General features: G+C 42.5%; 1 protein-coding gene across 2 annotated transcripts in view; it reads left to right on the forward strand.

Moving 5' to 3' along the window:
* Positions 1–26,406, forward strand: part of AR (androgen receptor) — a 246,983-nt gene that overhangs the window by 139,896 nt on the left and 80,681 nt on the right. For both annotated transcript variants that reach the window (XM_081178717.1, XM_081178718.1), the window contains exon 3: positions 22,054–22,170. In XM_081178717.1, the coding sequence (XP_081034843.1) occupies positions 22,054–22,170 (117 nt within the window). The remainder of the gene's footprint in view (positions 1–22,053; positions 22,171–26,406) is intronic.

The raw sequence follows: 26,406 nt of genomic DNA on the forward strand, positions 1-26,406 counted from the left end.
TTCTCAGTCCATTATACTACATTGGCCACAGCTGTCTGCTCATTCTCTATAGACATGTTTTCCTTTTCTCCGCTGAAGCACGATACCTTTCCCACCCTACAATCAGTGTTCGATACAGTATTTTCACAACTTTCATGTTGCAGCAATTTGCCTTGCGTAGGATGTTGCTGTATTGAATTCATTGATAAATTGTAGTAATAGCCTCGCTTAGATAATTGTCATTGTTGTTGCTTTTGCATCTCTCTCCCTCTGCTCATCTTTGTTCCCAGAAGAGATTAAGGCACATTCTCCTCCCCCACCTCATCATCTAATTCATGCATTTAATTGTGATGTCAGCTAATGAGCCCTGATTGGAATAATAGCGATAATTACATTTGCTCTTCTCCCTCTGTGGCATATTTTGTAAAGGCTCACAGCAAGGAACCAGGAACTCTCTCTTTCTCAACAACGTAGCGCAGACTTCAGCAGAAAAAAAAGGGGGAGGTGAATGGAAAGGTGATTTCTTCTCATCTGAACTAAGCAGAATTTAGAATTTAGGCTCTCCTAACATTTCTAAGTACAGTGATACCTTGGGTTACATACGCTTCAGGTTACAAACACTTCAGGTTACAAACGCTTCAGGTTACAGACTCCGCTAACCCAGAAATAGTACCTCGGGTTAGGAACTTTGCTTCAGGATGAGAACAGAAATTGTGCTCCTGCGGCGCGGCAGCAGCAGGAGGCCCCATTAGCTAGAATGGTGCTTCAGGTTAAGAACAGTTTCAGGTTAAGAAGGGACCTCTGGAATGAATTAAGTACTTAACCTGAGGTACCACTATATAGAGAGCCAGCAGCGGCATAGTGGTTATCCTGTCAGACTAGGAGCTGGGAGACCAGGGTTCAAATCCTTCTCTGCTCACTGGGTAAAGGTAAATGTCCAGTTGTGGACGACTCTGGGGTTGCAGTGCTCATCTCGCTTTATTGGCTGAAGGAGCTGGCGTATATCTTCCAGGTCATGTGGCCAGCATGAGTAAGCCACTTCTGGCAAACTGTCTCTTAGGCTAACCTACCTCACAGAGCTGTTGTGGGGATTAAATGAGGAAGAGTGAACAATGCATGCCACCTTGAGCTTCTTGGATAAAAAGGTGAGATATAAATAAATAAATAGAAAGAGAAATTAAATTTCACCAGTCACAATATATGAAACTGATCAACCAAGAAGTGGAATGGAAAATTAAACAAATGAACCAAAGATCTTTTGAATCTGCGAATAAATGTGGGAAGCTGTTAGCTTGGCAGTTGAAAAAGAGACAAAAATTAAACTATGTTACCAATCTAGAAGTGGAAGGAAAAAATATTCAGAAACCAGGAGAAATTAGAAAGTGCTTCCAGAAATATTTCAAAAAACTGTACACCCAAGGGCCTGAGGAAGTGGCTGAGATAGAACAATTTCTGAAAGATAATGGCCTACCAGAATTATCTCAAGAGAAGAGATCAATCTTGAATTGTAAAATAACACAACAGGAAATTGAGGTTGCCATACAGAACATGCAGTTGGGCAAATCCCCAGGCCCTGATGGACTTACCTCCAAGTACTACAGGATGTTAAAGGACTACTTGACACAACCATTAGTGGAGGTTTGCAACCAGATTATGGGGGGAGGGAGGGCACCAGATACGTGGAAAGAAGCATTCATCACTCTGATACCTAAAGTGGAAACTGAAAAGACTCAACTTAAGAATTACCGTCCCATCTCACTCCTGAACGTGGATTACAAAATATTTGCAGACATTTTGGCAAATAGATTTAAAAAGGTTTTAAATGAAGTAATTCATAAGGACCAAGCAGGCTTTCTCCCTGGTAGACATTTGTTTGATAACACTAGGAACATTATTGATATTCTGGAACTTTTACAAACAAACATTAACACTAAAGCAGTGTTAATTTTTATTGATGCGGAGAAAGCCTTTGACAATATTTCTTGGAAATTTATGAAGAGAAACTTGGAAGGGATGGGAGTGGGAAGGGGGTTTGAGAACGGAATAGAAGCAATCTATTCCGAACAAAAAGCTAAGTTGATAGTGAACAATGTGGTGACAGAAGAACTTCAGATTGAAAAAGGAACACGCCAGGGGTGCCCCCTGTCCCCTTTATTGTTTATTTCAGTCCTGGAGGTTTTGCTGAACATGATAAGGAAGGATCGGCAGGTACAAGGAATACGGGTCGGAGTGAAACAATATAAACTGAAAGCATTTGCAGATGACTTGGTTTTAACATTACAGGAGCCAGAATCTAGTACAAAAAGAGTTTTAGAACTGATACAGAAATTTGGTCGGGTGGCGGGTTTCAAGTTGAACAAACAAAAAACTAAGGTGTTAGGGAAAAATTTGACAGCTACTGAAACAGAAGAGTTTCAGAAGGAAACAGAACTAAACATTGTTAAAAAAGTGAAATACCTGGGGGTTAATCTCTCTTCCAAGAACCTGAACCTATTTAAAGATAATTACGAGAAATGCTGGTTAGAAGTTAAAAAAGATTTAGAAATTTGGTCAAGACTGAAGTTATCCTTGTTAGGCCGAATTGCAGCTATAAAAATGAACGTTTTGCCAAAGATGTTGTTTTTGTTTCAGGCCTTACAGATTGTGGACAGAGTGGAATGTTTTGGAAAGTGGCAGAAGGATATCTCTAAATTTGTCTGGCAGGGCAAAAAGCCCCGAATAAAGTTTAAAATACTAACTGATGCAAAGGAGAGAGGGGGATTTGCCCTGCCGGACTTAAGGATATATTACGAAGCTGCAGCCTTCTGCTGGATGAGAGATTGGATTTTGTTGGAAAACACTGATGTCCTGGATCTGGAAGGCTTTAATAACTCGTTAGGTTGGCATGCGTATTTGTGGTATGACAAGGCAAAAACACATGGAATGTTTAAAAACCATATTGTCAGGAGAGCAATATTTATGGTCTGGAAAAAATACAAAGACTTATTAGAAAGCAAAACTCCGAGGTGGGTATCACCAATAGAGGCCAAGGCTCGGAAAAAACCCAATATGGAGGCCGGATGGCCGAAATATTGGGAAATAATAGAGAACATTGGAGACAATTGGAGGTTGCAGAGCTTTGAAAGGTTAAAGGGTAAGGTGCAAGATTGGTTTCACTATGCCCAAATTAATGAGGTTTTTAAGCTAGATAAAAAAACAGGATTCCAGGTGGAAAAATCGAAACTTGAGACAGAATTGTTAGAACCAAAGACCAAGCTATTATCGAGAATGCTGCTTAAACTTAAACTTGCTGCTTAAATGGAACACTCAGGACGAGACAGTTAAATCAGCCATGATAAAATGGGCTCAGGACATTGGTTATAACATCATGTCTGAGGACTGGGAAAGGTTATGGACCACCGGTATGAAGTTTACGGCATGTAATGCCTTGAAAGAAAACATTATGAAAATGGTATACAGGTGGTACATGACCCCAGTCAAGCTTGCTAAGATTTACCATTTGTCCGATAATAAATGTTGGAAATGTAAGGAGGCTGAAGGGACATTCTTTCACCTCTGGTGGACCTACCCAAGAGTGAAGGCCTTCTGGGAAATGATATATAACGAGTTAAAAAAGGTGTTTAAATACACTTTCCCTAAGAAACCGGAGGCATTCCTCCTGGGCATTGTCGACCAGAAGGTGTCAAAGAAGGATAGAACTCTTTTCATGTACGCTACTACTGCAGCAAGGATTCTTATCGCTAAGCATTGGAAGACTCAAGATTTGCCCACACTGGAGGACTGGCAGACGCAACTGATGAACTACATGGAACTAGCCGAGATGACTGCAAGGATCCGAGATCTGGGAGAAGAAGCTATGGAGGAGGATTGGAAAAAATTTAAGGACTATTTGCAAAAGTATTATAAGTTATATGAATCTTAGGACGCCGTATGATCTGGAATGTTAGCCCCAGCAACAAAAGTGGTTTATATAAGAAATTGGATAATTTTTATGAAAGAATTAAGGTTTGAATGGGTAAAAATGACAATATGCTATATTTTAAGAGTAAATGGAAAACAAGAGATTTAAACTTAAACTGCAATTGAAAGTAAAAAAGAAACACAGGAAACAAGGTTATAATTTGCTGATAAATTTTATTGTTAAGAATGCATTATGCGGGAGATGTGGGGAAGTCCGATAGAATTCTGAAATAAGTTGATGAAATGGTTGAGATTCTCTGTCTTTTTTCTTTCTTTTTACTGTTTATGTTCTTTCTTTTCTATCTGTAATTTGGAAAAAACTCAATAAAAATTATTATTAAAAAAATAAATAAATAAATAAATAGGATGATGTTGGGTGTTTTTAGAAAAGAGAGGAGCAAAGTAAAACAAAAACAAAAAACACCACTGCCTTAGAATAATCAGCAAGGTCTTTAAAATTTCATTGATAATATCTGAAAATGTTTGAATTTTATTGTAATTTTGCGCTGCCCTTCAACTGACAGGATCTCAGGGTGGTTTACAACTGTTAATGTATTAAAAGAGCAGTAAAATCAGCCCTGAAGCAATACTCCAAGCAAATGCTACTACTGTAAGATTAAAGTAAATCATATTTACTGCAGCAAAGTGGTGGCTTTACTTTCAGGAGGTTTCACCCAGTAGCTGTAGCTCAGTGGTGGAGCTAAGGCTTTTCATGCAAATGGTCCTGGGTTCAATCCCTGGGAGGGGTGTTTTCTAGAAGGGCTAGGGAATGCCTCCTGCTTGAAACACTGGAGAGCTGCTGCCAGTCAGTGTCAGCAGTCCTGAGTATTAGGTCTTGACCGGTATGCCCTGAAACCAGCTTGTGCTTCTGTAAGAATATGTTCTTGCTCCATCCAATCCACAAGTTTATTATGCACATGGGCAGTATAGAGTTTACTAATAATGCTTAGGAGGCTAATTGGTCTGTAATTAGTAGGGTCAGATTTGCTCCCTTTCTTGAATAATTGCTAAGCCCCAATCCTCCAGGTTGGTAGCCAATTGATCTATGCTGGTAAACAGGGCTGCAAGCACTGGGGCCCACCAATCAACATTGGCCTTAAGAAGCTTGAGGGAAATATTGTCCACTCCAGGAGCTTTGCCAGATTTGAGAGCTTGAATAAGCCTATGAGCTTCTTCAGTTGACATTGGAGGCCACTTAGCCTTACTCAGAGTCAGCGACTGTGTCTATGGCTGTTGGTTAATTGTATATACTGTAAGGATTGAAAGTATGACTCCAAAACCCCAACAGGGATGGTATACTCCACTTCAGAGGGGGTATCTTGCCACCCGTTTGCGACTATTTTCCAAAAGGTGGCTGAGCGTCTCCTTCGGGAAGCCTCTATTAGGCATTGCCACTCTCCCCTTTGGGCCTGAAGCTTTTTATTTTTAATCAAAGCTTTGTAATTTCGTTTGGCTTCAAACCACTCTACAGGGAGCAAAGGAAGATTGACAGACCTGTAGTTCCTAGATTTTCCCAGGAAGGTAAACTTCATAGTGAGGCATTCCTGATCGAACCAGGGTTTAGATTTGTTGGAATGTATAAATTAAAGGATTAAGATAAAAACAAAGAGGGAAAGGAATTGCTGAATTAATTAACTGAACTGGAATACAAAAAAGGGAGGCGTGAGGAGGTCAGGGAAACAAGTAAATGCAATGTAAGGCATGGAAAGATTGATTTGTTTTTTAAGTCTTTTTTATTTTTTCTGTATTTTCTCTTTTTCTTTTTCTTATATATGTAACTTTTCTTCTTCTTCTTGGAAACCTTAATAAATATCATTTAAAAAAATAAATAGATTTGTTGGAATCTAATGGCCAGGTTGCCTTTTTGTGAATCAAGCAGGCTTGAAGAAGTAGCGTATTTTTCGCTCTATAACACGCACCTGACCATAACACGCACATCGTTTTTAGAGGAGGAAAACAAGGGAAAAAAACATTCTGAATGAAACAGTGGATGTATCATTTTTGTGCTTCATGCTGTGGCCACAGACATGTGATCTGATGGTGAATTTGGGGTGACCCAATGCAAAAATCCTGAGGATCCATGTGGATCCATGCTTTTTAACCACATTTTTGCACCATTGCAGCCCCAGGCAACAGTGGGTGCGTGATTTTGGGGGGGCAGGCTGTAGCCATGGACATGCTATGTGATCTGATGGTGAATTTGGGGTGACCCAATGCAAAGATCCTGAGGATCCATGTGGATCCATGCTTTGTAACCACATTTTAAGTGGGGAGGGAAGGAAAAACACAGAAGGGACAAGGAGCACGAGAGGGGTGTGCAGAGAAGCAGCTGGCTAAGAATGCAGGAGAGGGCTATAATGGGAGGGAGAAAAGGAAGGCAAAAGTTTCCCCCCACCCAAGCACCCAAGCCAGCTAGCTCACGTGCTCGCTCTCTCTCTCTCCCACCTGCATGTTTTCAGCAGCACCGGAGCACAGAGAGGAAGGAACGACACTCTGCTTTCCCCTCTGCTTGCCTGGAGGGGAGGGGCTTTCCCTGCTCTTTTTTCTGTTTGAGCAAACACAGCAACGAAACAGAAAAGGGTGGGCAGTAAGACCCTGAGGCAGAATGCAGGAAAACAGCAGCTTCCTCTTTTCAGGTTTCCCTTCTCCTAGACGCGCGATCTGATTTTTGCCTGATTTTTCGGCTCCAGGGACCACACATTCGCTCAATAACACGCACAGACATTTCCTTTTTTTTATAAATGTTTTTATTGATTTTACAGAATTTTTAAAACAATACAAACATATAAAAAGACATACACACACGTATAGTTTCATAACCTTTTTTTCATAAACCATGTTTCTCAGACTCCCCCATACCTCCCCTTTCTGCATCCCAATGTCCAAAAGTTTTTAACAACTCTAAATATTTCTGTCAGTCCTCTGTCCTCTTAATCTTTCCTTTAGTCTAATCTTGTATCGCTGTAACCCTTTCTTACTCAAAACCTCGACATTCTAACATTCAACAAGTTTATAGTAGTTCTTAAGGTAGATTTTAAATTTCTTCCATTCTTCTTCCGCCGTCTCCTTTCCCTGGTCGCGGATTCTGCCAGTCATCTCGGCTAATGTCATATAGTCCATCACTTTCATCTGCCATTCTTCCAGGGTGGGTAGATCTTGTGTCTTCCAATACTTTGCGATGAGTATTCTTGCTGCTGTTGTAGCATACATAAAGAAAGTTCTGTCCTTCTTTGACACCAATTGGCTGACAATGCCCAAGAGAAAGGCCTCTGGTTTTTTAGGGAAAGTACATTTAAGTACCTTTTTCATTTCATTATAAATCATTTCCCAGAAAGCCTTAATCTTCGGGCATGTCCACCAAAGGTGATAGAAAGTACCTTCAGTTTCTTTACATTTCCAACACTTATTATCAGGCAAGTGATAAATTTTTGCTAGCTTGACTGGGGTCATGTACCACCTGTAAATCATTTTCATAATGTTTTCCTTTAAGGCATTACATGCCGTGAATTTAATACCGGTGTTAGGCACAGACATTTCCCCTTCCTTTTTAGGAGAAAAAATATGTGTGTTATAGAGAGAAAAATACGGTAACATCAAATCCTGAAACATATCCATTCTTGTTTCGGGGCATGAAGATTTTAAGAGGTTATCTCTCTTAATAAGAAATTTATCTGAGATTAGCTTCCTAGAAATTTCCTTATTCAGCTAATCTGACCATCTAATATGAGAAAATGTCAGCTCCATGTTGGTAGGCCTGGGGGGTTCAAGTTTGTCATTACAGAATAGGTCCCTTTTCACATCAAGGTGGAGGCAAAGCAGTAAATGATCACTGTCTACTCGTTTCTCCACCCTACATTCAAGGGATCTATTCGAAGGTTATATGACACTTAATATAATCAATTGTAGAGGCGCCTACATTTGATATGAATGTGAATTCTCCAGCCTCCTCCCTTTGGCGCGGCCATTCAGTATGACCAAGTCCAGCTTATTAGACAAGCACAGTAGGCACAGACCTGCATAATTGCAGCCCTTGTCTTTTGAGTGTCTAATTGGTATTCATAGAATCATAGAATCATAGAGTTGGAAGAGACCACAAGGGCCATCGAGTCCAACCCCCTGCCAAGCAGGAAACACCATCAGAGCACTCCTGACATATGGTTGTCAAGCCTCTGCTTAAAGACCTCCAAAGTAGGAGACTCCACCACACTCCTTGGCAGCAAAGGAGTATTGAATGGGCTTCCTCTAGGGTAGGTGATAATTCATGGAAGTGTGCATATAGAGCATCATCAGATTGACCAGTTCTAGCATTTAGATCGCCTGCCACTATCACTGAGGCATCAAGAAACTGGTCACCTTGAATTTAGTCCCAGAGCATATTCAAAAGAAGTGGGAGGGGAATATGCATTCTGAAATCGACACAAAATGCTGCCGGTGGTATCCTACTCAGAATAAATCCACTAAAATGAATGAACCTAAATTGGTCATGTTCATTAACTTCAGTGGGTCTACTCTGTGTAGAACTAGCATTGGGATGCAGCCCTGCTTGTTTAGTTAAGCTGGACTCTTGTGTGCACAAAACACAGTACTGGGGGTGAGTTTATGAAATGAATTATGCAAGGGACCAAAAAACAGAGAGGCAAAGACACAACACATAAGGGGAAAGGGACCAGAAGGGAAGAGGGAAATCAAAACTCAGGCACCAATTTCTAAACAGCTGTTCTTATAATGACCTACTGGCACAGTTCAGGTGCAGGAGGTGTCTGATGGATGAACTGGTGATAGTAAACTCTATCCCAAATAATATTTGTTTGTTTGTTTGTATGTTTGCATTTATATCCCACCTTTTTCTCCAAGTAGCTCAACGTAAATGGTTCTCCCCCTCTTGATTTAATCCCCAGAACAACCATGTGAGGTAGGTTAGGGTGAGAGGCAGAGACTGGCCCAAGGTCATATTTATGCCTGATGTAAAGAGCTTTATGTCTGAGTAGGTCTCCCAGGTCCTAGTCCAACATTCTAACCATGACAGCACACTGGATCTCATGTTGTCTGTGGCTGTTGAAATATCAGGCTGTTTGGAGCCTGCAGCTCCACAGGCTTTGTTTCTGTGTGGTTGTCATACTTGCAATGGCCTGTGGTTTCAAGCAATAAATATTTATCATATCATAGGGGCTGGGGGTTGTTGGGGGTGGAGTTCTTGCTTTGGATTTTTTTGTATCTTTATCTTAGATCTTGTTGTGATTTATTTGGAAATTGGTTGGTTTGTGTATTTTGACTACTTTTGTTATGTTGTAATTATGTGGGTTTTTCATGTTGTAAGCCTCTGAGCATGGTTTGAACTGTGGAAAGGTGGCATACAAATCAAATTATGTATATATGTATTGCCACTTATCTGGTCATAGTTGGATGCCTGCTGCCACCTGCAGTGACTTGTGCCAGCAAATAAGCTGCCATAGATCAAATGCCACAGACAGGATGTTTGTGTTTCCTGGAGTCGTATCAGACTTTCAGCTGTATTGCTCTCAAGGTTTGCCAGTGCAGAAGTGAGGCAGGGGAGCTAGTATCACTGTTTGGTCTTCCAACTGATTCTGTTAAACTTCCTTTTCCTTACTAAAGACAGCAACATGGAATCTCCAGGGGCCAATTTCAAAATATATGGGGAAGTAAAGCATTTAAGAACTTACAGTAAGAGACTGCTGGATCAGGGCAATGGCCCATCTAGTCCAGCATCCTGTTCTCACAATGGCAAACGAGAATGCCCCTGAGGAAAACCACAGGAAGGAATTTAGCACAAGAGGAAAACTCTATTTCTCCGCCTGCCCACCCTCCCAATGATTTCCATTGCTGCTTCTGAAGTACCATTTGCTGCCTCCGATCAAAAATGTACCGTATTTTTCGTCCCATAGGACGCACCAGCCCATAGGACGCACCTAGTTTTTTGGGGGGAAATAAAGGAAATTCCCCCCCCAAAAAAACAAACCAGGTCGGGGAATCCAAACCAGGTCAGGGAACAGCAGGATGGCGGTACTGCGCCTCCCCGCTTTTCCCCAAGCTTGTGGGGCTGGCGCTTCTCCCTAGCGCCAGCTCCAAACCAGGTCGGGGAACAGCGGGATGGCAGCACTGCGCCTCCCCGCTGTTCCCCGAGCTTGTGGGGCTGCCCGATGTCTGCCCGAAGCGCCGGGTGCTCTGCTTCCAGTGCGCCCCACACTCCGGGAAGCAGGCTGCTATCCGCAGCCTAGGGAGCCCTGCAGGAACTCCCACGGGCTCCCCAGGCTTGCTGATAGCTTCCTGAAGCCTGGAGAGTGAGAGGGGTTGGTGTGCACCGACCCTTCTCGCTCCCCAAGCGTCAGCGAAAGCCTGCATTCGCCCCATAGGACGCACACAGATTTCCCCTTCATTTTTGGAGGGGGAAAAGTGCGTCCTATAGGGCGAAAAATATGTTAGTAGAGCATAGCCATCCTGGCTAGTAGTCATCAATAGCCTTCTCCTCCTTCATGAAGCTATCTAATCTTCTTTTAAAGCCATCACTGCCTCCTGGGGGAGTAGTTCCACAGTTTAACTATGCACTGCATGAATAAGGACTTCCTTTTGTCCATCCTTTATCTTCCAACATTTAGCTTTGTAGGATGTCCACAAGTTCTAGTGAGAGAATTATGCCTTGCATAATTTCATCAACTTCTATCTTAAATAAATGCTGCTGAGTTAACTAAGCAAGATTTTAGGCTGTTTTGAAGTTTTATTCGCTGTTTTCTTGGGGAAGGGATTTGCATTTGTTTTATGCAGTAAGGTGACTTGAAATCTGATACAGAATCACAGAATTGTAGAGCTGGGCATCTAGTTCAGCCATCTTCAATGTGGCGTTGGACATAGAAGTTAGCTTTTACTGGTACATGTTGTATGTTCATATTCCTTGATTATATAATAAACTATTACTCTCATAAACAATAGCCAATTTTGCATTTTCATTGTCGTGTTTGTTTTCAGTACTTCAAAATCTATTAGAAATGGCTTCTTTTATCTCAGAGGTATGAGTTTTGTCAAAAATTGTTGTGAAGAGTCTTCAGAGGCCAACCCCACATATAACATGTTCAGTGGTGGATATTGGGCTCTCAAATTTCAGCACCACCCTGTGCAATGCCAAAGTTCAGCATCCTCGTGCGCTCCATTCTAAATCATAGTTGTGGCACCCCCTGAGGCTTTGTGCCCAGTGCAACTGAACCAATTGTGCTCCCCTAAATCCACCTATAACATCTGTAATCTATCTATACCTTTCCAGATAGGGGTGCAGCTGGACCACCAGCCAAAGCTGAAGGAAGCTGACTTTGTGCCACCAAGGCTGGCTAAGCCTCAAATGACAGCAGTGGATCTAGAAATACCCCAAGCTTTGTACCTTCTCCTTCAGAGGGAATGCAACCTCATCAAGAGCAGGCAACCTTCCATCCTGGGAACTACCCACTAGTAGTGCCGCTGTCTTATCTGAATTGAGCTTCAGTTTATTGGCTCTCATCCAGTCCATTACCATGGCAAGACAGTGGTCCAGCACATCTATGATTTGTTACCTTGTTCCTCAGTAAGAGCGACTAATGCATAAATCACACAGACTGCCTTTAGATGTTTGCATCCTCCTTTCATAATAGGCACAAAAATACTTGTTTTTTTTCCTTTTTGGAAATCCTTAATGATGCTATGGCACCAACAAAGGGAGGGTTAAATTGAGCTGTGTGTTTGTTGTGGCTTTCGGTGTGGAGAAAACTATAATAATGCATTGCCTGCCAAATGGAAAACAGAAATTAAACTTTGCCACCAAGCCATTGAGAGATATTTCCAAAGAGATGGAGAAAGATTCGGGAGGGGGTGGGGGAAGAGAACTCTCAAGAAGATATAAAAGCTATTTATGGTTCTGAGTATTTTGAAGGATGCCTAGCTGAGTACTCATCACTTTATTTTGAAGTGCTTAGGATAAGTCATTCTGAAAATTGTAAGCAATGGTGGGAGGTGCATGATTGTGATGAAATGTTTCTTGTCTTGCTTGCATATAAACCTTCTCTTGATATCCTTCTGCTGTCTTGCATGACAAGATTAGACTTTCCTACATCGCACATGAAAGCGTATTGCATCAGCTCCATGTGAAGACAGTCTTCATTTCATAGAATCATAGAGTTGGAAGGGATCCCTAAGGGTCATCTAGTCCACCCCCTGCAATGCAGGAACCACAGGTAGCTGCCTCCACATCGCAAACAGTCTCACACAGTGGATTACCACAAGAACTAAGCACATCTGAATATGCCCTCCACTGTGCCCATTGGAGATGTTTTTATTTTTTTATTTACTCACACCAGCTTTCTGAACATCTGGGTAGGCTTGCCTTTTAAAAATGCTTTTAGCAAGTGCCAAAAAGAGTGCAGTGAAGGTATAATTATTAGATACCACATTCCTTTTGAAAAAGTTAATTTTGTCGTCAACATGGCACCCCAAGTTTTCCTCAGCCAATCTGTCAGTGTCAGGGAACTCTTTAGTTTTCAGTTTTTTAAAAAAAATAGATTTTATTGGAATTTTTAATTTAACAGGATTAAGGCAACAAACTGTAAAAAATAAAAAAGTCACAAGCCATAACATTGTAGTTGCTTTTTGTAATACAAAACGTAGTATGTATCTAGAAACAAGACTTAAGAGTCAAGCCACACTTTCCCTTATGTCTGTAACTCTTTGCCCCGTTTTCAATTTGGATCATGGCTGGGTGTTCCCACTTGTGATTTTTGCCTTCAATTTTACTTGGGGGAAGATGCTTGGAACCCTATGTTTTCCTGCTCATTCTTCTTATGATCAATAGTCTGCTTTTCGTGTTGTCTCCACCTTCAGCTCCTCCCACCCATGCCAGAGAGTCAGAGAACCAGATAATCAAAAAATAATTTGGAAAGGAGCTGGGACCCTTCCAATACGAGGGGCAACACACACCTGTTTTGTACATATATTGCAATTTTTATATGAGCACTAATCAGAGAAAAGTGAAGAAGAAGGAGGAGGAGGAGGAGGAGGAGGAGGAGGAGGAGGAGGGAAGGTAGAGAAACAACTGGAAAAATTACCCTGTAGGGGTAGGCAGGGAAAGGAGGAAAGTAGGTGGGAGAGGACCATCCCAACACCACTCACAGGAAAGCATATGAAATAACCTTCAGAACCAGTTATAGGACCGGTTCAGAAAAGGGACAGATCTTTATTCAGGTTTTCTGTTTGTTCCAATTCAGCAATAAACAGCATGGTTTCCTGGAGAGTGTGATGGGGCAATATCCAGTAGGTAGATAAAAAAATACTAGAAATCACAGAACAAAGGAAAGTGTGGATGGGCCCTAAGTAAACTGTAAGAAGATCCATCAATTAACCTTATCCAAGGAATGAGCTGAAGGCAGTAAAATTGACATTTCATTAGGCTTTAAATAAGAGATGAGTTGGTACCACACAGCTGACTCCTTGTCTTTATGTCTTTCTCCCCAAACATTGCTGCTAGTTGCAAATCTGTATTTCTTACTTCAGATTGTCTTGTGTCTCTTTTGTAACCTATTGTGCATGTCTTAGAAACGGTAGTTTTACACAGTATATAAATGGCTGAAATGATGATAATGAAGGTGGTGGGTGTGGAGAGCAGGTAAGTCAGGAGTGAGGAGGTGGGTAGTAGTCGATGCAGGTGGGTGGAAAGGGGAAAAAGAGGAATTAGGCAACACAGGAACTTCCCTTCTACTCCTGGACTGAGGTTAGGTAGCTGGGGAGGGCCAGGGGAGAGAAAATTTCATCCTCTGGGAATCTGTTCCCTTCCACTCCCCTTAGCCCCTATGCTCCCACTTTCCTGTTGAAGGAATTTGAAGAAAAAGTTCTGGTTTCTGCATTGCATAGTCTTAGAATCATTGAATGGTAGAGTTGGAAGGTACCAGCAAGGGTAATCTTGTCCAACCCCTTTCATTGCAGGAATCAACTAAAGCATCCTTGACAGATGGCCAACCAAACTCTGCTTAAAATAATTCAGTGCAGGAAACTCCACCACCTTCCAAGGGAGCGTGTTCCTCTACCAAATAGTCCTTACCCTCAGAAATTTCACCCTGACGTTTAGTCTGAATCCTTTCTTGGATTTCAAATCCGTTGGTTTGGGATCTACCCTACAGGGCAGGGAAAAACAAGCTTGCTTCATCCTCCATGTGACAGCCCTTTAGATATTTGAAGATGGCTATAATATCTACTCTGTCTCCTATTTTCCAGGCTAAACATACCCAACTTCTTCAACCATTCCTCATAAGGCTTGATTTCCAGACCCTTGACAACCTTCCTCTGCTCACATTCCAGCTTGTCAACATTCTTCTTAAATTGTGATGCCCAGAACTGGAGTGGTCTAACCAAGACAGAATAGAGCAGTACTATGACTTCCGTTGACATTGACACTAGACTTCTGTTGATACAGCCAAGAATAGCATTAGCTTTTCTTTTCTTTTTTTGCTTCTGTATCATACTGTTGACTCATGTTAAGCCTGTGGTCCACTAAGACCCCAATATCATTTTCATGTTGACTGCTGTCAACCCAAGTGTCTCCCCACCATCATCTTATATTTGTGCATCCAATTTATTCCTGCCTAAGTGTAGTAACCACAAGACCTGTCAAAATATAATTTGCTCCAACACGCTGCCTTTACTACATCCAAAATGAAGACATTATTTCTCCAAAGATGGCCCATGATAGAGAACATTGTTTCGTATCTCCACTGTTAACAGTCACTGACATAATGTACTGCACAACCTCATAAAAGTTGGTACAGAGTCACTTCATATATCTTTGAAAAGTCACTTTCTCTGCCTATCTACACATCATGGGCAAAAGCAAGAACTCTGGTTACAGAGCTGTTCCAAGGTGGCATTGGTTCAACTATCATTGTTCCTAAGTTGTTGTTGAAGGGATCACATAGAAATCTTTTAATTAAAATGCTTGAGGGAAATTCTAAAGTGACTGCGTAACTGCAGATCATCTGCGGCAATGAAAGTGCACACTAGTGTTTATTCTTGGGGCAATGTTAGAACTGGAAATGGTGGTCTCACTCCCCCTGTCTTACGTTGGGTCACCTATGTAAGTAATGAAAGTGATGTACATGGTGTGGAGCAGTGAATGATTCATTCATTGATCAGTATCAAAAGTTGTTCAGAGACTCGTTCCTCCCCAACCTCTTTCATAGGCACACTAAGAACATCAGAGGAGCTCTTCTGGGTCAGGCCAATGGTCTATCTACTCTAGCATCCTGTTCTCAAAGTGGCTAGACAGATGCCTTTTCTCCTCCTGTGGCTTTCAGCAACTGGTATTCAGAAGCATTACTGTCTCTGACCATAGGCAGAACATAGTCATCATGACTAATAGCCATTGATAGCCTTCTCCATGAATTTTTCCAGTTCTCTTTTAAAGCCATCCAGGTTGGTCACAGTCATTGCGTCCTGTGGAAATGAGTTCCATACTTTAACTATTCTGCATGAATAAGGACTTTATTTTGCTTGTCCTGAATTTTCCAACATTCAGCTTCATTAGATGTCCTTGAGTTCTGGGAGAGGGGGGAAAGCTTTTCTCTCCACACCACCCCTTTCTCCAGGTCATGAGTAATTTTATATACTTCTATCATATTGCCTCTTACTTGCTTTCCCCCCTACCTTTTTTTCCTCCATGCATGTGTATGCATTGCCATTACTCTCCTTCTTAGGACATTTCTTGAGCCTAACTCTGGAGGGAAAGCTAAACAAGGGTGGGCAAGGGACTTGGAGGGTTTGGGCTGGCCGACGTTCATAGATCATCCTGCATGGCACCTGTTCATCTCTCTGACCAAGTAGAGGAGAGTGAGCTCAAGCCATGAGAGTGTCAAGGGAGAGCAGAAAGAGAGGTGTGTAGTGTGAAGAAAGGAAGACACAACTCTAATCCATCTCTTCCCATCCATTCACAGATTTGTTTATTTGTAATGCTTTAATTTTACAATGAAAATAATTAACAAATAACAGTAATACTGAAGCATAAACATTGCCATAGATAATAGAATCATAGGATTGTAGAGTTGGAGGGGACCTCAAGGGTTATCTGGCCCAAGCCCCTGCAATGCAGGATTGTCAACTAAAGCATCTCTGTCAGATGGCCATTCGAACGATGTTGAAAAACATCCAATGTGGAAGAATCCACTACCTTCCGAAGGAATCTGTTCTAACAGCTCTTACAGTCATAAAGTTCTTCCTAATGTTTAGTTGGAATCTCTTTTCTTTTAACTTGAAGCCATTGGCTCAGGTCCTATCTTCCAGAGCAGAAGAAAACAAGCTTGCTCCATCTTCCATGTGACAGTCATTTAGATATTTGAAGATGGCTATCATATCTCTTCTCAGTTCAGCTCTCCCAATCATTCCTCATAAGGCTTGGTTGCCGGTCTCTTGATCATCTTGGTTGCCCTCCTCTGCACACCTTCCAGCTTGTCAGTATCCTTCTGAGGTTGTAATGCTATTCATTTCTTGAAATGCATCCCTCCAAAAGGCAGCAATGTATGGGCACAACCACCACATATGAAAACAAAAAAACTTCTCCAGCACATCGGGGAGAGTAATCTCTCTCTCTCTTTAATCCTTTGGAGGGTATGTGGAGAAAAGTACCAGTGACAAATAATTTTGTAGCATTTCCCCTTACCATGGCAGAGATGGATTTAAACTGGGGCTGGATCCATATGGCATACCAAGAATCACAGTTTATTTTTAGTTCAAGGTCATGTTCCCGTGGAATTTTACTACCAACATGTGATCTCTTAGTTTAATCCAGTAAAATATTGTGTAAGGTAGAAATGCGACCCACATCTCGGACCACTGCTTCCAGTCCAGCTAACAGGCTTTTAAAGTTGTAAAGGGTCTGGTAACTTGCGATGTTGTCACTGGAATAATTGTGATATATAACACTTGATGAAGCTGAAACCTTTGAAATCTTTGAGTTATAATTTAAGCCCCACAACAACCCTGTGAAGTAGATTAGGCTGAGAGACGCTGTGACTGGACCCCAAGGTCACACACCCAGTGAGCTTCACAGCTGAGTTGTGATTCAAACACTGGTCTCCCAGGTCCTACTCCAACACTAACCACTTCACCATGCTGACTCTCTATAAAGCTTGCATATCTCTCTTGTACCTATAGCTTCGTGCCCAGTCCCCCAGATGGGCCCTATTAAGCCTCTTTATCCCCTCACCATCCACACACAGTCCAGGCTCAAACACATTTTTGCAAGTCCCCCTGTTTTCCCCTGCCCTCCCCAAATCATACAAGTACCCTTAGAGCTGATAATGGGGAAGAACGAGTGAGGTCCAGGGAGGGGAGCATTGAAGAGAGGAGCCGCTGAGAGCTGGTTGTGCTAAAAGAACTTGGTGAAATAGCACATTAATGCACTCGAGCCCCATTATTCTCCTTTTTTTGGCTGCCAAGGGGTCTTGAGTGTAATAACCAGCTTCTAATAAGGGGGACTTATTTAGCGGGTTTTGTTGTTGTTTGTGTGTGGGGGGGTGTTTAAAAAAAAGCCATGGTTGTTTCTTAGCTCCACGCCATAACATCCCACCATGCATCCAGAGAGAGAGGAGAGCAGCATTATTAGAAGAGAAAAACCTTATAATGACTTCTTATGCAGGGGCCTTGATTACAGGGTTGTTGATGTGATTTTTGCTGATGGAGGTCAACTGTGTCAGACAAAAGAGTGCACAGTTATGTAATTCAGAGGAGGGTGGGCAAGAGTTCTTGCTGGGGGCTCAACAGTTGCCTGGGATACGGCTGGCTAGTAAGTGTCTGAGAGGAAGCTCTTCCTGCAAATGGGGACTGCTGGAACAGGATATGGCTGGCCCCAGAGCAAAAACTAGCTTGCTGAGGAACTGTGGATTCAGTCCCCTAGGACAGCAGCCGCCTCCTAAGAAATGCCATGGTTTTCTCTGTAGTACTATGGTGGTGTCATGAGCTCACTGGAGGCAGTGGTGGGAGGCTCCAGATGGGGAACCCCCAAGGGAAGAAGACTTCAAGCCACGGAATTGGTGGTGGAATGATAATTAATGAGTGGTCAGTGGGACAAGAGGAGGCAGACTGGAAGGAGGAGGTGTCAGAAGCTGAAGAGATAACAGAATTTAGTGAACAGCAGGAGTCTGTGGCAGAGGGCAGTCCCGAGTCAGAGGCAGAAGTGGAGGCTGAAGATGAGGGGGGTCAAGAGGCAGAGATGAGGCAGGCTGCTGAAGAAGCCAGGGAGTCTCCCCTCCTGTAGAGACCAGGTCTCCCAGAACACACAGAGAAATGCACAGAGCAGTGGAGAGCTTGGTTGCATGCAGATGCAGTCTCTAATTGTTTGGGGAAAGCACTGGAGAGGAGAGGGCTTAGGTAGCTGTGGGAAAGTGGGGACCCTCAGTCCTTGCAACTGCCTTGTTGGGGCAAGACCTACTGGGAAGATTTGCTGTGAACACTAGGCCTGTGCTGTTTGGGTTTCTTTGAATAAAGAAGTTAATTTCACTGAAGTGTTCTTTATTGCTGACCTACACCTAACTCCAACTCCTGACAGGTGGGATTTAGCAGCATGCCATTCAGGGAGAATGACATGTTGTATTTGGCAACACACATCCATAGAATCATACATTTGTAGAGTTGGTAGGGGACCCCCCCCCCCCCGGGCCATCCAGCACAACCCCCTGCAATGCAGGGATCACAGCTGAAGAATCCCTGACAATGGGCCATCCAACCTCTGCTTTAAAACCTCCAAGAAAGGAGAGTCTACCACCACCACCACCACCTCCCAAGGTTCCACTGTTGAACATCACTTACAGCCAGAAAGTTCTTTCTTTTTTTCTCATTTGTTCGGGTCCTAACCTCCAGAGCAACAAAAAAAAAAGCTTGATCTGTGTGGTGTAGTGGTTAAGAGCGGTAGTCTCGTAATCTGGGGAACCGGGTTCACGTCTCCGCTTCTCCACATGCAGCTGCTGGGTCAGTCACACTTCTTTGAAGTCTCTCAGCCCCACTCACCTCACAGAGTGTATTTACAGTGCTGTGATGGAACTGAAACTACAGCAAAAGTGCTCTGCTAAAAACTAGATCAGTCAATCCATCTGGAGACAGGTAGATAAAGTTAACTCAGGCTCCCAACTTTAGCTCATTTTGCCAGATATTCTATTCCTGACCCCTCTTGGCTTTCTCTATTCTATTACTTGCTCTCTTGACACTATTCAGCTTCTAAAGTCAATTCTACTTTACCTTCTCTGCCCTGCTGTAAGCCTGAACTTGATGTTCCAATTCTTTAAAATAATAATTTTTTAAAAGCTTTCCTTCATCCCCTCTCACTGACTAATGATCATCCTTACTCTGCTTTCCTTCCTTTTCTCACTGTGTTCCTTGGCTGTTCAAGCCCTTAAACTCCTCTCCCATTATTATCTTCCAAATCCTTATCAACCTTGTTTTTGATCTGCTCATTCTTCTCAAAGCTTCTGTAGCCTGGATTTAAATTATTTTTCTACATAAGTTATGTGCATCTCATAGTCATTTTCACCTGTCCTTCACCCTGTTTTGAGGCTGTCTTTCTCCTGTCTTCACTTTCCTTCCAAAATGTCCCTAGTTCTGTTCTTCAAAAAGCTGAAGGCTCATTGGAGGCACTCTCTCTGGAACTCCCTCCCCCAGGAGGCAGTGATGGCCACCAACCTGGATGGCTGTAAAATTCATTAGACAAATTCATGGAGGAGAGGGCTACTGATGGCTACTATCCATGATGGCTAAGCTCTGTCTCCATAATTAGAGGCCTCTCTCAAAGGCCTTTGATACCATCAACCATTACATCCTTCTGGACCATCTAGAGGAGCTGGGGGCACTGTTATTCAGTGGTTCCACTCCTTCGTCCTGGGCCATGTCCAGAAAGAGGTGTTGGGGATGAGGGTTCAGACCTCTGGGCTCTCACTTGCGGGGTGACTCAGGGTTCTGTCCTCTCTCCCATGCTTTTTAATATCTATATGAAGCCGCTGGGGGCGGGGGACTCCCTGGTCCTGAATGACGCAATTGTGTCCCTGAAGGACCAGGAGCACAGCCTGGGAGTCATTTTGAACTCACAGCTGTCCATGAAGGCGCAGGTCAATTCTGTGTTCAGGGCAACTGTCTACCAGCTCCATCTGGTATGCTGGCTGAGACCCTACCTGCCCGTGGACTGTCTTACAGGAGTAGTGCATGCTCTGGTTATCTCCCGCTTGGACTACTGCAATGTGCTCTATGTGGGGCTACCTTTGAAGGTGACCCAGAAACTACAACTAATCCAGAACGCGGCAACTAGGCTTGTGAGTGGGAGCGGCCACCAAGACCATATAACACTGTTCCTGGAAGACCTAAGTTGGCTTTCAGTGCATTTCTGAGCACAATTCAAACTGTTGGTGCTGCCCTTTAAAGCCCTAAACTGCATCAGCCCAGTATACCTGAAGGAGCATCTCCACCCCCAACATTCAGCCCAGACACTGAGGTCCAGCTCCGAAGACCTTCTGGTGGTTCCCTCACTGTGAGAAGTGAGGTTACAGGGAACCAGGCAGAGGGTCTTCTCGGTAGTGGCACCCGCCTTGTGGAACGCCCTCCCATCAAATGTCAAGGAAATAAAAAATTATCTGACTTATAGAAGACATCTGAAGGCAGCTCTGTTTAGGGAAGTTTTTCGGGTTTGATCTTTTATCATGTTTTTAACATTCTGTTAGGAGCCATGCAGAGTGGCTGCGGAAACCCAGCCAGATGGGCAGTGTATAAATAATAAATATTATTATTATTATTATTATTATTATTATTATTATTATTATTATCATCATCATCATCATCATCATGGTGAGTTGAGGCAATGCTTATGGAAACTGCAAGAGGGGAGAGGGTTCTCATACCTGCTTGCAAGTTTCCCGTAACAGGCACCTGGTCAGCCACTGTGAGAAGAGGATGCTGGACTAGATGGGCCATTGGCTTCATCCAGCAGGCTTTTATTGTATTTTCAGGGAAACCACAGGAGGCGAGAGTTGCTCTTGGGTTTGAATCCTGCTTGCTGGTTTCCCATAGGCATCTGGGTGAGCACTCGTAAACTAATCTCTAGTTGTTAAGGGCTTTATATACTAATAGTAACATATTGAGCGTGGCCAGGTAGCTACATGAACCATTTCCATCCCAGCTGTTCTAATAAGAACTGTTAACTTTTAAGAATTCATGCCTGACCTTGCTTTTTCCCTTCTCCCTCCAAATCCCTTTTTCCTTTATGGTCATGTCTGTCCCATTAAACTTTAATTAGTTTAATGCTAATCAAATGTCCAGTGCGCTTCCGATGCCACAATGTCCCATTACAGCAGAGCATTTCGCACAGCGGCTCAAGAAGGGCTGGAGAGTCAGCATCTTTTCAATAAAGGAATCTTGGAGCAAGCGGTTTGGAACTCAAATAAAATGTTTTTTTACACAAAACAAAAAACTGGTGAAGAATCACACATTTCAGCAAACATGCCCCAAAAGAAAAGAAGGGGAAAGGGGGGCAAACACACGAGTGAGTTGACTATTTATACAAACTCACATTCCTGGAAGCCTAACTACCTCCAGCTGCTCAGTGATTAGAGCGTCTTGATTAGAGCTTCTTAACCCTTTAATACCAACAATGTCTGGCACAGGCTGAAGGCTGTATTAAATGCCCCCCAGACTTTTAAAAATAAATAGCATGTGATTTTATTGTTTTAAACCAAATCCACTGCTGATGTGTGTGTTAATTTTTTTAAAAAATGTATTTACTTTGGTCACCAGCTGGAAATGTGTAGAGTGAATGTTGTTTTGTGTTGTTGTTTTATTATTACACAGAATTTTTAGTTTTGCTTCAGTATGCACACCTTGCATAAAAGATAGTTAATAATTTGCCCTGGCAAAAGAACATTTCGCCAGAGCTTGGGTGGCCACCAGTCAAGGATTATTTAGCTATAATGCAGGGGGTTGGACTAGATGGTCCTTGGGGACCTTTAAAACCCTACAATTGTATGATTTTAGCTTGTCGCTTTGAGTACTTGGTGCTCTTTGTTTCTAGTAAGGGGAGGATTGCCACTTTGCATTCATGATATGCTCTCTTTATGCTTTTAGGTAAACAGAAGTACCTCTGTGCCAGCCGAAATGACTGCACCATCGACAAGTTCCGAAGGAAAAACTGTCCCTCCTGCCGCCTTCGGAAATGCTATGAGGCTGGGATGACTCTCGGAGGTAATCCAGCTTCTGTTTATGAACCTTTGATTCTTTGCAGCATACCTGATTCACTTGCTATGTGTCATGTATCTAAATGAGGCTGGAGGCAGGTATGCGGGTAAGATCTCAGCTGTTGCAGTCATTCTCTTCACCCAGAAGCCTGCCACTGATAATGGATTAGATTAGTGCCCTTCTTCGCTGAGGTTTTGGCAAGCACCCCAGCCCTTGCTGAGTCAGCCAGGGACCTCTAGCCAAAACAAAACCCCAACCTGTGCTCCAAGGCCAGATCCAAAGCTAGATCCTCAAGAGATGATCCTCTGTGGTGCAGGAATGCAAGCTCGCAATCAAGGCAATCTGTTTTCATTTTTTTTAATTAAATGTTTATTAGTTTTCTACAAAAAGTTTTGTTGCAAGCAAGCAGTCATTACATTGTGGGTGGAGGGACTTCAACACATGCAATATAGCATGTAGGACATCTTGTAGGGAAGTTTTTAATATGTAACGCTGTACTGTTTTTAACACTGATTGGGAGCCGCCCAGAGTGGCTGGGGAAACTCAGCCAGATGGGCGGGGTATAAATAATAAATTATTATTATTATTATTATTATTGTTGTTGTTGTTGTTGTTGTTGTTGTTGTTGTTGTTGTTGTTGTTGTGAAATTGTGCTTAGAGCTGTAGAATGGGCACATTCTTTGAATTAAATAAACATAAATAATAACCAAATCAGATACTCTACCATGTCAAGAGAAATTTATCACTACATTCACCTTACATTCTAGCTTAATGTATTAAGTAATTTTTTTCATAGCCTGGAGGAGATTCTTGGGCATGTTCCTCTTTACCTACAAAGATAAAGATAAAGATAAAGAGATAAAGTCGGACTGAAGTGGTACTACATTATCCTATTTATTTAGGCACCTGGTGATGCTCCATTTGTATATTAATTTTTTATTAATTAAGGACACTATCCCAAACTTTTAAATGTAAATCTTTCCAGAAATGCACAAGAATAATTCTGGCTACCGCCAATAAATGCATAATCATTTCTTTTCTTTATTATGTAAATTTAAGTTACCCTTATCAAAAATAAAAGTGTCATGTGGGAGGTTGGGATAACATGGCAGGCATCTGCTTCTCACAACCTGAGAGCCAGAGAGGCAAATGTGGTTATTAGCAGAAGGTGTTGTCTATGAGAAATCTGTGAGACCTCTCTTAAGAAGGTCCTAGACAGCAGATTTGTGGTGAAAAAGTTGTAGATTCTGGTATTTTCATGATCCTCTTAAAAGAGTTATCAGAGCAGCTTGCAACTATAAATAAGACATTCATTGTGCCCAGGGCTCTCCATCTGTCCTGCATGGTGCTCAACACATAGGGACGTAAGAAGAGCCTGCTGGATCAGGCCAATGACACATCCAGTCCAGCATCCTCTTACAGTCACCTAACAGTTGCCCGTGGGAAATCAGCAAGCAGGATAAAAGTGCAAGAGTCCCATGGTTTCCAGCAATTGATACTCAGAAGCATTACCTTCTCCAAATGTGGAGGCAGAGCATAGCTATCGTGGTTAGTAACCATTTATAGCCCTCTCCTCCATGAATTTGACCATGCTCTTCTTCCACAGTTGGAGGCAGCAATACTTCTGAATACCAGTTGCTGGAAACTGCAGGAGAGGAGAGGGCTCTTGTGCTCCAAACCTGCTTGTGGTTTTTCACAGCCATTGCATACTGCATCAATATCATCATCGAACTCTCCACTATGCTCCCAAGGCTTCTTGTTTCTGCTCCGCCATCACCAATTCAGATTCCATGAGCTTATACTGTATATGAGATTAATAATTTATTTGCCCCAACATGCATCACTTTACTCTTGTTTACAGTGAATTGCATCTGCCATTTTACCGCCCGCTCACTTACAGAGCTTGGTGGAATTAGTGAAGATGCAGGAGAGTTGGGATTTCAAGTGTGCCCTCCTGCAGGATGGATGGTCTATATATAGATGACAATACTTCACCCTCCTCTTCGAGCTCCTGAACAGTTGTTGCCTCCCTCCCCAGCTGCTCAGCCCTCCCCAACCTCTGCTGAGACTCTCCATGTGGGGTGGGGGGGGTCAGGAACCTAACCTGGCCCTACCACTGAACCCAATCCCTCCACCTCACTTCTACCCGCCAAACTCTGGACAAGTGGTCTTTAAATTAAAATCAACATAGTACATTGGCAGCTTACATGTATTGAACGCGTGATTTCAGCCTTACACACTTGACAGACTGAAATACCACAAGTTAAATGAACAGAAGATGGAGAGTGATCATATTGTCAAGATCCACATTCTGTGGTCTAGTTTTGCCCTCTAGCAGAAGGTTTCCTGCTTGCTCACTCTTGGAAAAGATCCATAAGGCTGTTAATAATACAGATTAACTATGAAAGCAATCATAATAAGCAGAGCAGGAGTATCGCTCATTTTCTCAATGCCTCCTTCCCAAGAAAAGACCTGCTATGTTCCACACATGATGCTAGAGGCAGGATTAGTGCAACAGAGAAAGACTCTGGAGTGGGGGGAGCAGGCAAGAAAAAACATGAGAGTGACGTTGGGGATTGGTATGGAAACCATGCAACTCTTGGGCTTGCCCTGCAGACTAACCCTCTTCATGGGTCTTCATTTGCCCCTAAAGACAGAGGCCTAAACTTGAGGTTTAATCCCTTTCTTCTTCCTTCCATTAGCAAATCAGAGACATGCACGCACCCTCTGGTCATAGCCACACCATGCATTTAATGCACTGTAGTATCACTTTAACAGTCACATGGCTTCCCCCAAAGAATCCTGGGAGATTCAGTTTGCTATGGTCACCACCTTTGCAGGTCTACAGTACCTAGCCCTTTTAACAATCTACAGTTCCCAGGATTCTCTACGGTTGTTAAAAGTGGTCTAAGGGTGTTTTCTCTCAGAAAAAACCTCCCCATTCCTACAGAGGCTGTAGTTTATTCAGTAAGGAAGCCAAGCAAATGTGAGGCATCCTTTGAATTGTGCCTTTTTGATTGAGCCAGCCTAAGGCCCTCCAACTCCCTCCTCATCCAGAAAGAAATCCCAAAGGCCGCTTTTTAAAGCAGTTAATGATTTAACTTGTTAAGTCATAATAAATCCATGAGCAGCTCTTTGGAATGCTGACAGGAGTTTGGCTGGGAGGCAGTTGTTTCACTGTCACTTTTGAATGCTGTTGCTCCTGAGAACGTAAAGTAAAATATATTCTCCTTCCCCTTTTTCTTCTTCTTATCGTAGAATTGTAGAGTTGTAAGTGAACCCCAAGTCATCTAGTCTAACTGCACAGCTAAAGAACCCCAGAAATATGGCCCTCCATATTCTTAGAAACCTCCAAGAAAGGAGAGTCCACCACCTTCCCAGAGACTCCGTTCCACTGTCAAACAGCTTTTAACACCAAAAACTTATTCATAATGTTTAGTCAGAATCTCCCTTCTTGTCATTTGAATTCATTGGTTTGGGTCCTCCCCTCCAGAGCAGCAGAAAACAAGCTTGCTTCATCTTCCATGTGACAGCCCTTAAGGTATTTGAAGATGGCTCTCATGCAATCTCTCAGTATCTTCTTCAGGCTAAATATTCCCAGCTCCCTCAACTGTTCCTCATTAAGCTTGGTTTCCAGATCATTTATCATCTTGGCCACTTTCCTCTTCACACCTTCCAGCTTGTCAATATCCTTCTGATATCATTTTCCTGTACAGTCATTTATTTTATCAACATTTGGCTGTTGTGAGAATAGCTGGTATGTAGTTTAAGGTGTGAGATTGCACTGGGTTACAAACCAGCCTTTATTTGTTGTTGTCCAGTCACATCCAGAAAAATCATCCATCACCTATCTGTCCCAATATCTGCGGCACCTAGCAGAGACTTATCTACACTTAATCTTTTGACCCGCTCTTTCCTTTCAATTTTTTTTCATTCATTTTCACTTTTAACATTTATCATCATACATAAATCATAAGCATTTTACAAATAGGATTCTCAGAATCCCAGAACTTCCCTCCACCCCTCCATGGTTTCCCCAGATATTATTTTCAAACTGCATTGTATCATATTCTCCATATTTTCTTGAAACTCAATTTTTATCATAGTTCTCGCTTCATTACAAGTGTTTTCATAATCCTGCCAATGTTTTCAATTGTTTACAGTGGTCTTTTCTGATTTTCCTGGTCATTTTTGCCTATTCGGCATAGTCCATCATCTTTATCTGCCATTCTTCTTTTGTAG

The sequence above is a fragment of the Podarcis bocagei genome (genome assembly GCF_964188305.1).
Source record: "Podarcis bocagei genome assembly, chromosome: Z".
Classification (NCBI taxonomy): domain Eukaryota; kingdom Metazoa; phylum Chordata; class Lepidosauria; order Squamata; family Lacertidae; genus Podarcis; species Podarcis bocagei.